This window comes from Centropristis striata, chromosome 5 (genome assembly GCF_030273125.1).
Source record: "Centropristis striata isolate RG_2023a ecotype Rhode Island chromosome 5, C.striata_1.0, whole genome shotgun sequence".
Classification (NCBI taxonomy): domain Eukaryota; kingdom Metazoa; phylum Chordata; class Actinopteri; order Perciformes; family Serranidae; genus Centropristis; species Centropristis striata.
Genome location: NC_081521.1, coordinates 5,029,068 through 5,042,437, shown reverse-complemented (window position 1 = coordinate 5,042,437; position 13,370 = coordinate 5,029,068). Strand labels below are relative to the sequence as shown.

The 13,370-nt window shown below is 41.4% G+C and overlaps 1 protein-coding gene and 1 long non-coding RNA gene across 13 annotated transcripts in view; one reads left to right on the top strand and one right to left on the bottom strand.

Moving 5' to 3' along the window:
* The window catches only part of LOC131971315 (membrane-associated guanylate kinase, WW and PDZ domain-containing protein 1-like), a 134,053-nt gene that overhangs the window by 103,820 nt on the left and 16,863 nt on the right, over nt 1-13,370 (top strand). For all 12 annotated transcript variants that reach the window (XM_059332703.1, XM_059332711.1, XM_059332700.1 and 9 more), the window contains 3 exons: nt 6,551-6,585; nt 9,601-9,856; nt 12,667-12,758. In XM_059332703.1, coding sequence (XP_059188686.1) covers nt 6,551-6,585; nt 9,601-9,856; nt 12,667-12,758 — 383 coding nt within the window. The remainder of the gene's footprint in view (nt 1-6,550; nt 6,586-9,600; nt 9,857-12,666; nt 12,759-13,370) is intronic.
* The window catches only part of LOC131971323 (uncharacterized), a 56,960-nt gene continuing 44,537 nt past the window's right edge, over nt 948-13,370 (bottom strand). The window contains exons 2-4 of the long non-coding RNA XR_009394365.1: nt 4,954-5,056; nt 2,065-2,240; nt 948-1,299 (exon numbers count right to left, since the gene is read on the bottom strand). This is a non-coding gene — a long non-coding RNA (uncharacterized LOC131971323). The remainder of the gene's footprint in view (nt 1,300-2,064; nt 2,241-4,953; nt 5,057-13,370) is intronic.

Here is a 13,370-nt window from a genome sequence, read left to right as displayed (position 1 = left end):
GCGCTAACGTGATGAATCCAAAATATACATCACAGATTAATCAGCAGTAGAAATAATCATTAGTTGCAGCTGTACTCTATAATAACGGTTCTGGGGACTAAGGTTTGTTCTTGGCTTTCTGTCTGAGAATGATACTGTAACCTTTCAAGTGATCGCTAGCAGCTAGCACGTAATCATTTACAAACAACAATTATGGGAGCTAAGAAGAGCGGGGTGAGGCAGATAAGAAGGCAGAATAGAGGATGAGAAATAGAATGGCCAGGGATCATGTTTTTGGGAAAGTGGAGGAGGAGGATTAGAGGAGAGAGTGTGAGATTCGCTGAACAGCACTGGAAGTTCAGCGCGGGGAGCGTGTATGAGAGGATTGGTTTTGAGGAGTTTAGGCGGAGGAGAGGAGGAGGAGGAACAAGGTGGACTTCAGCTGGAGGAGAAGAACCCTTAATCTGCTCATCTGTGACTCATCAATCTGCGCTGTCTGACTCAGAGTCAGCAGAGTCTTTATTTAAGAGAGGATACAAAGCACAAGGTCAAACAAACAGAACGACACGCAATGATTTCCAGTGGGGATTGTTTTCTCTCAAATATATATATATATATATATATATATATATATAAATATAAATATAAATATATATATATATATATATATATAGATAGATAGATAGATAGATAGATAGATAGATAGATAGATAGATAGATAGATAGATAGATAGATAGATAGATAAATAAATATAAATATATATATATAAATATAAATATATATATATAAATATATATAAATATATATATAACTATTATTTCATGTTTTGACTAGCAATTTATACATTCCAATTCTGTATATGACTTTTTGCAGTAGATTGAGTTGTTTAACTGAATATTTCACATTAATGCAAAATATTATAAATATGTATAGCACAAAAACAAAAACAGTGTTTAAGATTCAAACGAGTTGACTGTATTCTTAGATGTGAATGACAATGGTAAAAATATTTTTGTAAGACTACACTTGTTCAGCAGTTTGTCCCAGGAGACAGCATCGCACTGAACTGAACAGTGTCAGAGTATTTTGCTTGTGGCTAATCTCAGATCGGTACACAGCGAGTTCAGAAGCTTCACAAGGAAAAAATTCAAATGTGTTTTGTCACAGAGCGTGTGCAAAAGGCTGAGGTGCATTCTGCCATTACCTTAATGCTCCCTGCGATGGCACAACAGTGCAGCTGAAATGAACACATGAGACACATTTTGGTTTTTGGATTGCCCGTCAAATGGGTCTCTCAACAATTCTGTGGTCCTCAACATCTAGAAGAGAGAATGGCGACATGTAATTTATGCAATGGAAGGTAAAATAGGTTGTTGTAGGTAGTAAAGGCAATAGCTGCTACATGACTGTGTGGTGACATTTGAGAAAACTTAGAAATATATATTTTTTTATGGTTTATACCAGGGGTGGGCAATTCATTTCCCCAAGGGGCCACATGAGATAATTTAAAAGTTGTGGAGGGCCGGACCAATACTCTGAAATTAAAAAATTCTGCTCGATATGAATTTCATTGCTTTATAAAATGCAGTAAATTAGAGTTGTTAGTGTTAAGAATATATGTTATGAAAATATTATGTAATATATGTGGAGTTAGCCAAATATAGCAGTAACAAATTGCAAAAAACAATTTATTTTATAAACAACATACATTCAAACCACAAAAACAATATACAGCATGTATGTTATGCAGTAAACAAACAATTTATTTACCCTCTGCAAAAAGCAAAGTGTTTTTAACAAGATAAATCTGTGCAGGTGCTTATGCATGCACGCACATACGTAAATAGCCTTCAAAATAAAAGCACTGTGGTTGTATTGATTTCTAATTTTGGGGTAACCTGACTCGGGCCGGACAGGGACAGCCAACGGGCCAGATGTGGCCCCCGTGCCACCTAATGCCCAGGTCTGGTTTATAGTAATAACACGGCACAAATTCTGCAAAATCTGACACTTGGAAAAATATATTTATTAAAGCACTCAGTTATATGTGTGGATATCTACCTGTCAAAAACATCTATTTTTACCTGAAGCTTCTCTAGTCTTGGAATCTTTTTAATCTTGCAATGAAATTTTAAAGATAACATCTGGCGTTTTCACACATACGATCTTCTCCTGTAAAGGAGGCCAGGCCAGCTATGACTCCTCCATCTTGTCTTCCCACCGTTGTTGCCATGACAATCGTGCACAGCGCTCCTGTCCCCTGAGAGACCGAGAGAAAGGAGAGAGAAAATGAAAAGAGAAAATGAAAAGACAGAGAGAGGGGATAGAAAATGTAGAGGAAATGAAGGTGGAGGAATGAAATATGATGATAACAGATGACGAGGAAGAGCCAGACAATCATTTAGAGTAGTGAAGAGACTACCAGATAATAGGACAATCCTATACATAGAGCAGGGACAAACGTTTACAGGATGGGCTCAACAATAGGGAACATTACGCATGTTGTACACCCTCTAACATTGTATATAGAAAACCTGGAAAAAGGACCATTCACACTTTGTGTGTGGGCTCTGCATAGACTCACCAAGGCCACAGCTTCAGCAGCATATTGAAACAGGACAATTCACCACGCTGAAGACTCAGCTTGAAAAGCTCCAGCTTTTTTTCCAGCACTGCTGCTCCAGGATGAAAGAATGACCTCCCCACACACACACTCACACATTTGTACCCACACAGCTAAGCAGAAACACACATTTTTCTACATTTATTCTGAACTTGTGCTCCGTCATTGCTGTCGTTTACATGCGTGACTGCTCAGAAACCTACCTCTAAGTGACAGGTTATATTACCTGGACAGAAGGCAAGGGCATTTTTTAAAGGCTAATGAAGAATAGAGCCTGACTGATATGGGATTTTTGAGACTGATACCAATTTTAAAATGTGTGGGGGGAATTCACTAATTATTGATATGGCATCTTTTTCATCTGAAATGAAAATAGACTGATCTATGTGGATTGTTCACCATTATGAATAAGTTACTCAGAAGGTTGGCAGCTTTCTTAAGCAAATAACTTCAATAAAGACTAGTTAACATTATTATACACTACTGGTCAAAAGTTTTAGAACACACCACAACTTTTCCAGAATTTAATTGAAAATGATGCAGTTTAATGTCTCAGTGTACTCTGAAAAGGATGCACATTTGCAACATTTAAAATTTTATTGAGCATGATAGTGTTTTGAAAGTAAAAAAAAGATTCAAAATCACATTTTATGTTGGACTAAAGGACTAAAAAAAGACACAAAATGACCAAAAAAAGACACAAAATGACAAAAAAACACACAAAATTACTAAAAAAAGACACAAAATTACCAAAAAAAGGACACAAAATGACTTACAAAGACATGAAAAGAATTCAAAAATGGACAAAATAGCCCAAGACTCCATAGAGTTAAGTTGTTAACCCATTTCTTGTTCCCTGAAAAAAGGCCTACTTGTATAATTCTGAAATGTACATTATCTTTCAGTTTTGGTTAAGCTTACCTTTTTTTATTTACCTCTGGCAGTTCACCACTTACCTTCGTACCCTTTCAAGCTGTTCATTTGACTTGAACTGCTTGAATTTCAATAAAAAACTGGAAAAATTGGGGTGTTCTAAAACTTTTGACCGGTAGTGTACATTCAATGTATAACAGTCGACTAATTCTAGAAATGAAAACAGATCAAATAAAGGATAAGAAAAACAAATAAATGGCTAAATAAACGTCAGTACTGTAAGTTCAACATCAGCCAATTGCTGAAAATATAAATAAAGAAAAAAAAAAGAATAGTTCATATAATAAATCACCTGTATATTATATATACACAAATATATATATGTATATATATATGTATATATATATATATATATATGTGCTCATATTGTTGATTGATAGTAAGAAGCAGTCTCTGAGGCTCTTCATCTGCGCTGCTAGCCTTCTTATGCTGCTAAATCATTTCCTCATTAGCATATTTCTTTGTTATTCTGCAAGTTACTATATATGTACCATCATCTACTGTAAAAGAAATGAAAAAAGCAGCCTCCTCCACACGGCCGTTTAGGTCACAAAACAACTGAAGTCGCTCGCTTTCACTTCCTATTTGTTTACTTTCCCTCTCATTTGAATGATAATGGACACAGTCTTAGTCAGTCTGATAGAAGGTTTCTTCAGTAATAATAAAATCAGGCCTTTAAAGCCACTGTTGCATCCTGCGTGAACAAGTCTTTTAAATTGAGCGGCGTTCAGTTGTGGGGTATTGAGCAGAGCTTTAGTGTCATTCAAAAGCTTCAGCGGAGAAAAAAAAAAATCAGGATTATGATGCCTAATGTGAATGCTTTATGCGTGCCTCATACTCGTAGATGTCTGTGCTCTGTGCATGAATATTTGTTCACCTTCTTCCATACCTGCACATGCTGATATTACATATGTATAGCATGCATGCATTCATTCATGGATGCTTCCACACAGTTGCGTGTTTGAGGGAACATGCAATTCCCATATTTTTTTCCACCGAGCTTCAGCTGCTCATTAATGTTACATTCAGCCAGATTCGATCAGGTCTGCATTACACACAGGCATCAGCATCACAATGCAGGAGAAATTTAAGCAGATTTAAAAAATGGCATCATGCTTGAAGATGCGTTTACGCCGTGTAGCATGTAAATCAGACGTTCCAGCTGATGAAAGCAGAGTTGGGGTCAAGCTACGTCAGTTCCTCGAATCTTTATTCCCCTTCAGTTCCATGCCCAGATTTATTAACCATATGGCCACAGTTAAATTCTATTTCTTTATGCTTGGTGATAATTATTTTGACCTCGTTGCCAGTTTAAAGATTTTTGGAGGTTGTTTTAAAGTGAAACGTTTTTCAAACTGTGTATTTCAAAAGGTCCTGGGTCATATAAGCTGCTGCTGTAATAGGAAACACTTATTACCTTCTGACATGTGTCCTCCCTAGGTCAGTCACATACGAAAACATTCATCAGCACGTCAGCAGCTGGGATGTTCCACTTCCTCCAGTAACTGGCACCCCATAATCTGAGACAGAGAGAGAAAGAAAGAAAGAGAGAGGGAGGGGAAAATAGGGAGGATGAATTATGAATAGTGTAGAGAGAGGGGCTTTGCAGCAACAGAGAGTTTTAACATTTAATGATTTTTTGCCAATGCAGCAGAAAGAGCCTAAGATGGATGCTTGCATGTTGTTGCATGTGTTAATGTCGTCCCATCAATACTGCAAGTGGGTTTTTCCCTGTGCATGTTCGGTGTCAGATGTTGCAGGAAAGAATGGTGTCCATAATAAAAGGAGAGTGAATGGATCAAAGGTCTGGCATTAAGGTAAATTTGATGTGCTGCCGCTGCTCACACCTCGTAATTAAGTAGCCTGCTGCTTCTGCATACAGAGCTAGTTTGATTGCCTTGGCAACAGCAACTCTTTGTCCCGGTGTCGTTCATGCATTAATTTGTCTATTTTTGTCTCAACATACTTTTCCTGTAGTAAGTGGCAGAAAAACAAGCAGCAGGAAGGGAAAGGAGTTTCTTGGAGAGTGGTGCACGCTGTGTGTGTGGGGGTAACTATTAGTCTGGATAGGTTTGTGTTAATACGTTTCAGGTAGAGGAACCTACGTGTTGAATTAATTGTTGGCCTTTAATGGGTGGGAAAATAACTCAGTTTAAGTGAAAATGTAGAAGATTCCCTACACTGGTATGCTGTGAGTGCTCTCCCCTGATAACTGGCTACAAGTATTAATATTTCATTAGCACAAATGAGATTGATCTTATTGGTGACTCTCTACAGTGTGTTAACTGGTGTATAAGAGAGGGAGAGATAGAGACAGATAGAGGGAGAGAAAGTCATGGTGCACGAAAGAAGAGGAGGGGGAGGGAAGAAGGAAAAAAGCAGAGAGAGAAGATCAGCTTCTCAATGTAAGCCTTGAGCAAAGCAGAGGAGAGGAGAGGAGAGGAAACAGCTCTGTAGTTACTCAGAAGATGTGCATAGTAAGGCAGAAGCTCAAGCTTTTCTTTGATATGATGCTCGAGTTGCTGAGCTGCTTCTCAGTGGCTAATAGTTGAGATTCTGCTGGAGAACTCGTGTTGGAGACAGCTGGGAAGTAGAGCGGAGGGGGAGGAGGGGATCTGTGGCTGCTTGTGGAGACCTGTAGCTTTGACCAGCAGTCTAGAGCTGCTGCAGCATAAGTCAGCTTGTCTAATGCAGATAGATCAGTTGCTCCTCTTCTAATAGCACGGGTGAGAGCGCTGAGTGGAGCTGGATACAGCACAGGGGGAGGAGATCACTTAGATTAGCGAGCAGCCTAGCGCAGTGTGTTGCTCAGAGAGAGAGAAAGCAACACAGAGGTGGAAGAGGAGGAGGAGGAGGAAGAGGAAGAGGAGAGCGAGCCGGGCCGGGGGTGCTGTGCTCTGCAGCAGGAACCAGGGTCCATCCGTTTGTCCCGGGGAGTTTTTGATCAGAGGGGACAAAGGGAGAGCACCGCAGGTCATTAATGCTCTCTCTGTCTCTCTGCCGATGTTTTGCAGGAGTGGTGCCAGCCAAGAGGAGTCCAAAGCTGGTGGTGAGTACTGTAATCTTCAGCTCTTTTTGTGTGTGTGCCTGTGTGTGTGTGTGTGTGCATGTCAGCTCCACTGAGTGAAAGGAGCGCTATTTAAAGAACAAAAGACTGAGATTTGATATCTAACTCTTGCTCTACTGTTTTGCATCCAGAGCTGCCTCCATTCCTCTTTACTTCTTTGTCAGCCTGTCACTTTGACTTCTTTCTTTTGTTGTTTTCCTCCTCTTGCCTTTCTTGCCTCTGTGTTGTCATTTCTCTTTGTTTTACATCCTCTCGCTTTCTCTCTCTACACCCCTCCACTCCTGCCACGCTGCCATCCTGTGACTGATTAAGCATAGCCTAGGCAGAACAGTGTAACAGTGACCAGCTGTTAGGGAGGGCAGACAGCCATCGCTGAGGGAAGATGGGAGAGGGGCATGAAGCAGAGATAGGAGGAGAAAAAGGATGTGCATGTGGGAGGGGAAGACCAGTGGGGAGATGGTTTGTCCCACAACAGTGAATCACTATGATAGCCCACAGATAGAGGACGCGCTGAGGCTAACAGACAGGGAGAAGGGGGCAATGACGACAGAGTGAGTTGGAAGCAGAGCAGGGGAAGATTGGGGAAGCTGGAGGAGAGATTGCAACAGATTGCAATGTGACTCGTAGTTGTGACGGATAAGAGAGGACGGGGAAGGAGAGAGGAGAGAGAAAGAGAGAGAAAGACCAGTTCTGTGAGCAGCTCGAGGGTCTCTTGAGGGACAGTGCAGTTATTCAGGAGTTTAAAGAGCAAACGCCTCCTCATTTTTACGACTCATCTCAACCTGATAAAAAATCAATAGGAGCTCAGAAGAGACGCCAGTGCAGCTTTAAATTACGGTCACCCTAATTCACCCCTGGAGAGCCACCCAGTTATAGTAGAAGGACGTTTCCTCTGGACAGGCTCAGCCAAGGTCAGTGATGGGTTCAATTACCACGACTTAAGTGAAAGAAAACCTCGTCTTGCATTTCTTGATGGGCATGAAAAGCCCCTCAGCTGGCTGGATATTAGCATTAGGATTAGTTGGAAAGGGTTTCAGTGAGGGATGTGGGCGTTACCTATTCAGGTCACATGTCACGGAGGAGTGGGTGCTGTTAGGGGGTCGAGTGGGGACCGATAGTGGCACTGTCACTTTGGATTAGCTTTCCAGTGAGGAGAAAGCCAGTTTTCCCCTCTCTGTGTTATGTCAGTGAAATGTCACGCTGCATGCGACTTCGTGTCAGCCCACAACAACCATTTTGCCTCCAGTTCAGACTCACAGTAAACTCCCATATTCAAGAGAGAGTGTGCTGTGTCAACCCATTACGGAAGTCTCCGGTGAAGTCAATTTTGCATGGCTGTTATCATCTTTAAGAAGCATTACTGGAATATTTGACCCTTCATCTCATGCAGTGTGATGAGTGAGAGACTGGGAGGCTGTGTAATGACATCTCTGCCGTTCCATGCACTGATTTATTATTCATACCACATCAAAAAATATTCAGTTGTCATATTGCCGCTTGTCAGTAATTGCATTTTCTCAGTAAGGCTCGTTTTTCATGCAGCTGTAAAGTCCTTTGTAGTGTGCATCTGCGAGTAATAACGTGGTAATATGTGCATTCTGGGTGCAGAATCAAGAATGCAAAGATTACAGACTATAAAAGTAGGCTTTGCACAAAGTCTTGAAAGTTTGGAAAATTAATAGCTTGGACCATTATATTTTCTAAGTTAGAAATATGCTTGAATTTGAATATATTTCTTGAAAAATGCCTCATTTTTCAACATAATCTAGTGATTCCTCTACACAATTACTCATGTAAACCACAAATCTTTTACTATTTGAAATGAAACAATCCCATCATCATATTTGTTTGTTGTCTCTTGGCGTCTCACACCTGATGAGCTTGGCTAGCTATTAGCTAGATAGGTCCTCTGAGGATTCCTTACTCTGGAAATTAGCAAGCAATAACTAATCCTGAGATGAGGAAGAGGCAAAACGTGCCTCAGCCATATCACAAGAAATAACAGGCCTGCCCTTTGGATCTAAAGTGTCAATATACATGTATGCTGTTGGAATAAATTAGTTCTGTAATCTTCATTTTTGCATTTATAGTAACAATTTAGAGGTGATCATAAAAACTTTAAGAATGTTTTAGTTTAGGTGCGTTAAAAAAAGCACAAAAGCCTACATTAATGGGGGCGTGTTGCTTCGTGACACAGTGAAAAATGAATCAGGAAGTCCAGTTTGAGTAAGGGATCCGTCATTCTGAAGTCTTATCAAACACCAAAAACACTGCAAAACGATTTCAAGTACAGGATTTTACACCTCAGGTTAAACTTTGTTGCCAGAGGATCCTGGGTGTTTTTCTTATCTGAAGCACCCTGTGTTGCCAGATTAAGGCTGCATTTCCACACAGAGAGCCAATTGTGGTGTGAATGCAGCATAACAAACAAGCAAAACACTGAATACTTTAATTGTTGAACTGTTTTTTTCAAAAGCAATTTCAGTTAACCGAGTAGTTACAAACACAATATGAAATCTCAGCCCACCAGGATCCTCGCTGTTGTTAAGAGTCTACAATCCTGTTTCAGTTGAGACCAACCTTGATTCCATGCATAGCTCTCCATGCTCAGGACCTTGTGCAATAAACAAAGAATCATGGTATTCATAAAAGGCAATATCTTTGTTCATTGAAATTCACTCACATTTCAATCTGTCTTTGTCTCGCAACCATGGAAACCAAGTCATTTCTCCTCACTCCAGCAGCAGTTTTCAGTGAGAGATATTCTACTGCAATGTCTAAAAAAGATGACCTTGGACGCTTTTTCCTTCTCTTTGTCCTCCATCAACACTTTTCTCACTCATCTCTCTCCCCCTGTATCTCGCCCTTATCACTGACTCACTTATCACTCTCACTTTTTTCTCCTCTCTCTGCCCTCTACCTCCATCTTCTGCTTATATCCACCCCCTTCCATCGCTCGCACACATACACCTCTCACTCTGTTTTCTGTCCACCCAGCACCAGTTAGAGAGGAAAGACAGCCAGAGCAGCTCCCAGCACAGTGTGTGCAGCCATCGCAGCACCCACACCGATTCTCCCAGCCACCCACCCTCTGCCATGCCAAGTGAGGCTGTGGCTCCCACTCCTGCTGCCCCCACCCAGCCTCTGCCAGGCCTGCCCCCCCAGGACCCTGCAGATGGCACCCTCACCCTCCAGAAGAAGCCAGACCCCTTTAAGATTTGGGCGCAGTCCAGGAGCATGTACGAGAGTCGACGTGAGTAGAATTAAATTCTAACTTATTTTAAGACTTTGAGAGTTTTGCTGACTTTGGAGTTTAAATGGTCAGCAAGGTTTATCCTCCAGTGATATTACAGACCTTTTAACCTTCCATAATGGCCTGAGATCATTCGCAGGAGATGTTTGACACCTAAGAATCTAAACTAAAGAAAAGTTTTCAAATGTGGAACGACCTGCCTAAAGAGCTGCAGGTACTGTCGTATATTTTTGCTGATTTTTCTGCCGCAGAGCTGGATGAAAAGATCGACATAACTATTATGTTTTCACTGTAAATATGAAAGCTACAGCCAACAGTTGGTTAGCTTAGCATAGCACAAAAACTGTAAACAAAGGGAAACTGTAAGCCTGGCTTTCTCCAAAGAAACAAAGTCCACCAACCAGCACTTCTTAAGCTCACTAATTAACATGTTACATCATGTTTTGTTTATTTTTGGTAAAAACACAACCCGCACAGGAGTTATGTGCTGACTATTTCTTGCTTCAGAGTTGCTGGTGGGCGGGTTTTGTTATCTAGCTCTCTCTGAAAACCAAAAAAGAAGCAAAGTATGCCACCCTCTCGGTGTTGATTTATTTGTTTAAATAATCTTGAGCATTTTCCTCATCTTTGATATGTCATTTTATCCTGCTTTTCTATTAAGCATCTGGTGAGATTATGTTAAGTTTAGTGCTATAAAAGGTTAATAAATAAGCCAAAAAAAGAATTCAACAGATACATGCTGAGTGGAGTTTTTAACAATAATGTTCATTGATTAGTTAGAAACTTCCAATTGTTTTGCCTAGTTTTACATTGAAAATTGTAGAGAAGTAAAAGAAGTGTGTATAGCAGATTAGCACCACCACAAGGCACATCTCTGTCTTTGTGTTATTGTCAGTTAAAAGCCCTTCTCGTGTGTTTGCTAGACAATTGTGTGCTGACTGAGTCACAACTGATCCTGTGACAAAAGGTGCCTCCAAGAGGAAAGTGTCCTTGAAAACCCACAAGTGTTAGCTGATGATTAGTGTGGCGCTATGGTGCGCATGTGTCAGTCGTAGGTGCACTGTTCTCGCCTTCCTCTTGACAGATAAGAACCGTCAAGTACAAAAACAAAAAAACAAAGAAAAGCATGTGTGTACTCTGCTGCAAATCACCCAGTGAAGGGACAAGACACCTTTTAAACCACGCTTAAAAAGTGAGTGCTTTTGCATTATCAGCATCCATCCAGCTTGTCTCCTATCCTGTTTAGTCACTGGGAAAGTATAAAAATCCCAAACTGGAACACAAGAAAGTAGATAGCCTCTCTGTGACACTCCTCAATATCATTTGCAGTCATGGCCTATTCTTGCATTATTCATAGGGAAACACTGTAAGGGTGTCAAACCACTTATTTCTGTTTCTGATGGAAGAGTGTGTGAGAAAGGGGGAAAGATCTTTCAGAATAACAGGTTCACTCAACTGTTCTGGCTGAATTACAGCTCTCAAACCTCTTGTACTTGTACTGGCAGTTATATTTAAAGGGACAATAGTTCTGTATATGCTGTGAAATATATCTCTGTGCTATAAAAAAAAAAAAAAGATTGCTTCGTGATTGTAGGGTGGTGATGTCTATGGAAGGTCGGCTGCGTTAGCTTGTTGCGCACTGTAATCGTTGCTAGCCCCACGTGCGCTTGCCGTGTATTGCAGAGTTGGTTAACAATCATGGCTGCCTGTGGAATCTAGGACTGCTGCTGATTAAATATTAACTGGGCCCGGAGAGGGTTGCTTTTAGCTGCGGCTGATTGGTATATCTGTTTGATAACCCCTGAAGGAGCTGCAGCCCCTTTTTGAGTTGGCGGGGGAGGAGGGAGGGAGACAAATGAAACAAGAAAGAGAGAAGGAGACAATGAATGACAAAGAGGCCCAGATTCCCTGTCTGTATTTTCATGTGCAAGTTAATATGTCAGCACATGATCTATGCATGCAGGACAGTGTGACTGAAAGGTGAGCTTTTGGGAATTTAGCTTCCCTGAATGCTTCATGTCAGCTGTCAAAGTTGCACCTTTTTTAGTTCACACTTTGATTACTACTCTTTATTATTTACAAGTCTAACCGCAGCAGTTAAATGCACACCAAGCAAGTTATCGGTGGAAGTGGAAAGCTGAAGCTAATGGGCCCGCCACTGCCCTTGCATGGCAGCCGTGTGGACAGCAGGCGGTGCAAGAAGAAACGGCCTGTGCGGACTGGCCCTGTGGGTTGAACAGACTGACACCAAATTGCCTGTGTCCTCCTCCACAGTCTGCTCGGTCCATGGCGAGATGCAAATGTGTGGGGAGTTGTGTGTGTGATGGAAGGCAAGAGAAAAATAGGCAAAATGTGAAGCTACAAATCCACGTGTGTAAGCAAAGGTTCAGTTATAATCAGGGGCCGCTAATAGGGAGCGCCATTGAGTAACTTTTCAGACTGCGGCTCTGTGAGGACGATGAGGTCACAGGATTAGATTTTGCAGCCTTGTTTGTGGTGTAAATGTGAGAACAAGGAGCCATTAACTCACGGAGGCAGTGCTTATGTGAAGGAGGCAGCAGCTGTTGATCCTGCCTTCTCTCATTCTGACGCTAATAGAAAAACAAACGCCTTATTGATCCGCGGTTACACAACTAGTCGTGAATTTGTGATAATGAGACCAAACATGTTGATTTAGAGCAACAAGCATTCAGTGATTAGCCTACACTGATGCTAATCATTCAGTGCTGAGCGGAGCCTGCAGGTCTTTGGCAGCCGTGGTGGCTGATCTCCATGGAGTCTTCTCACTGGTTTTCTTTTGTCTATTTCAGTGCCAGATTGCCAGGAGCAGGACATTTTCCTTTGGCGGAAGGATACAGGCTTCGGCTTCCGTATCCTGGGAGGAAATGAGCCCGGGGAGCCCGTAAGTATCCCTTCACCTTCACATCAACAGTTTGTCACAATAGCGGATGATTTAAAAGTGTACACATACACCCCATCCATACTATTGCTGATCATTTTAAATCTGAATGCATTGTCCTTTTTCTAAGTAAACTTCCCAAGCCTCTAAGAGGTTCTCTGTTCTGCTAGTTTGCTCTGTCTTTCCTTTTCCTCCTACTTCTTTTTCATCTGCCTTTAAAACGAAATAGCAGAAAGTCCTTTCGCTCTGTCTAACTGGAGCTGTTTCTCTCTGGAGAATCATATAGACAGCTTGTTAAGAAAAGCAAAGGCCTTCCCACAATCCCTCTGGTTGTGCGCCATATATTTGTCTTAAAAGGAGGGAGCAAGAGGGAGAGTGGAAGGCAGATATTGAGAAATAGAGGGAAATAAAATGGCAGCAGGCTTCAGGTCTACCCCACAGGAGTTTGTACTTGTTGTTTGTGCCAAAAGGTGTTGTGTGGTGGTGGTGCGCTTGTTTGTCTCAGAACTGTGTGTACACGCCCACACAATGCCTAAAGCACACAAGCTTCTCGGTGGCCCCAACGGGCCTCATTGGCCTTCTTGGTTTCTCCGAACATCAGCCACAAACACCTTA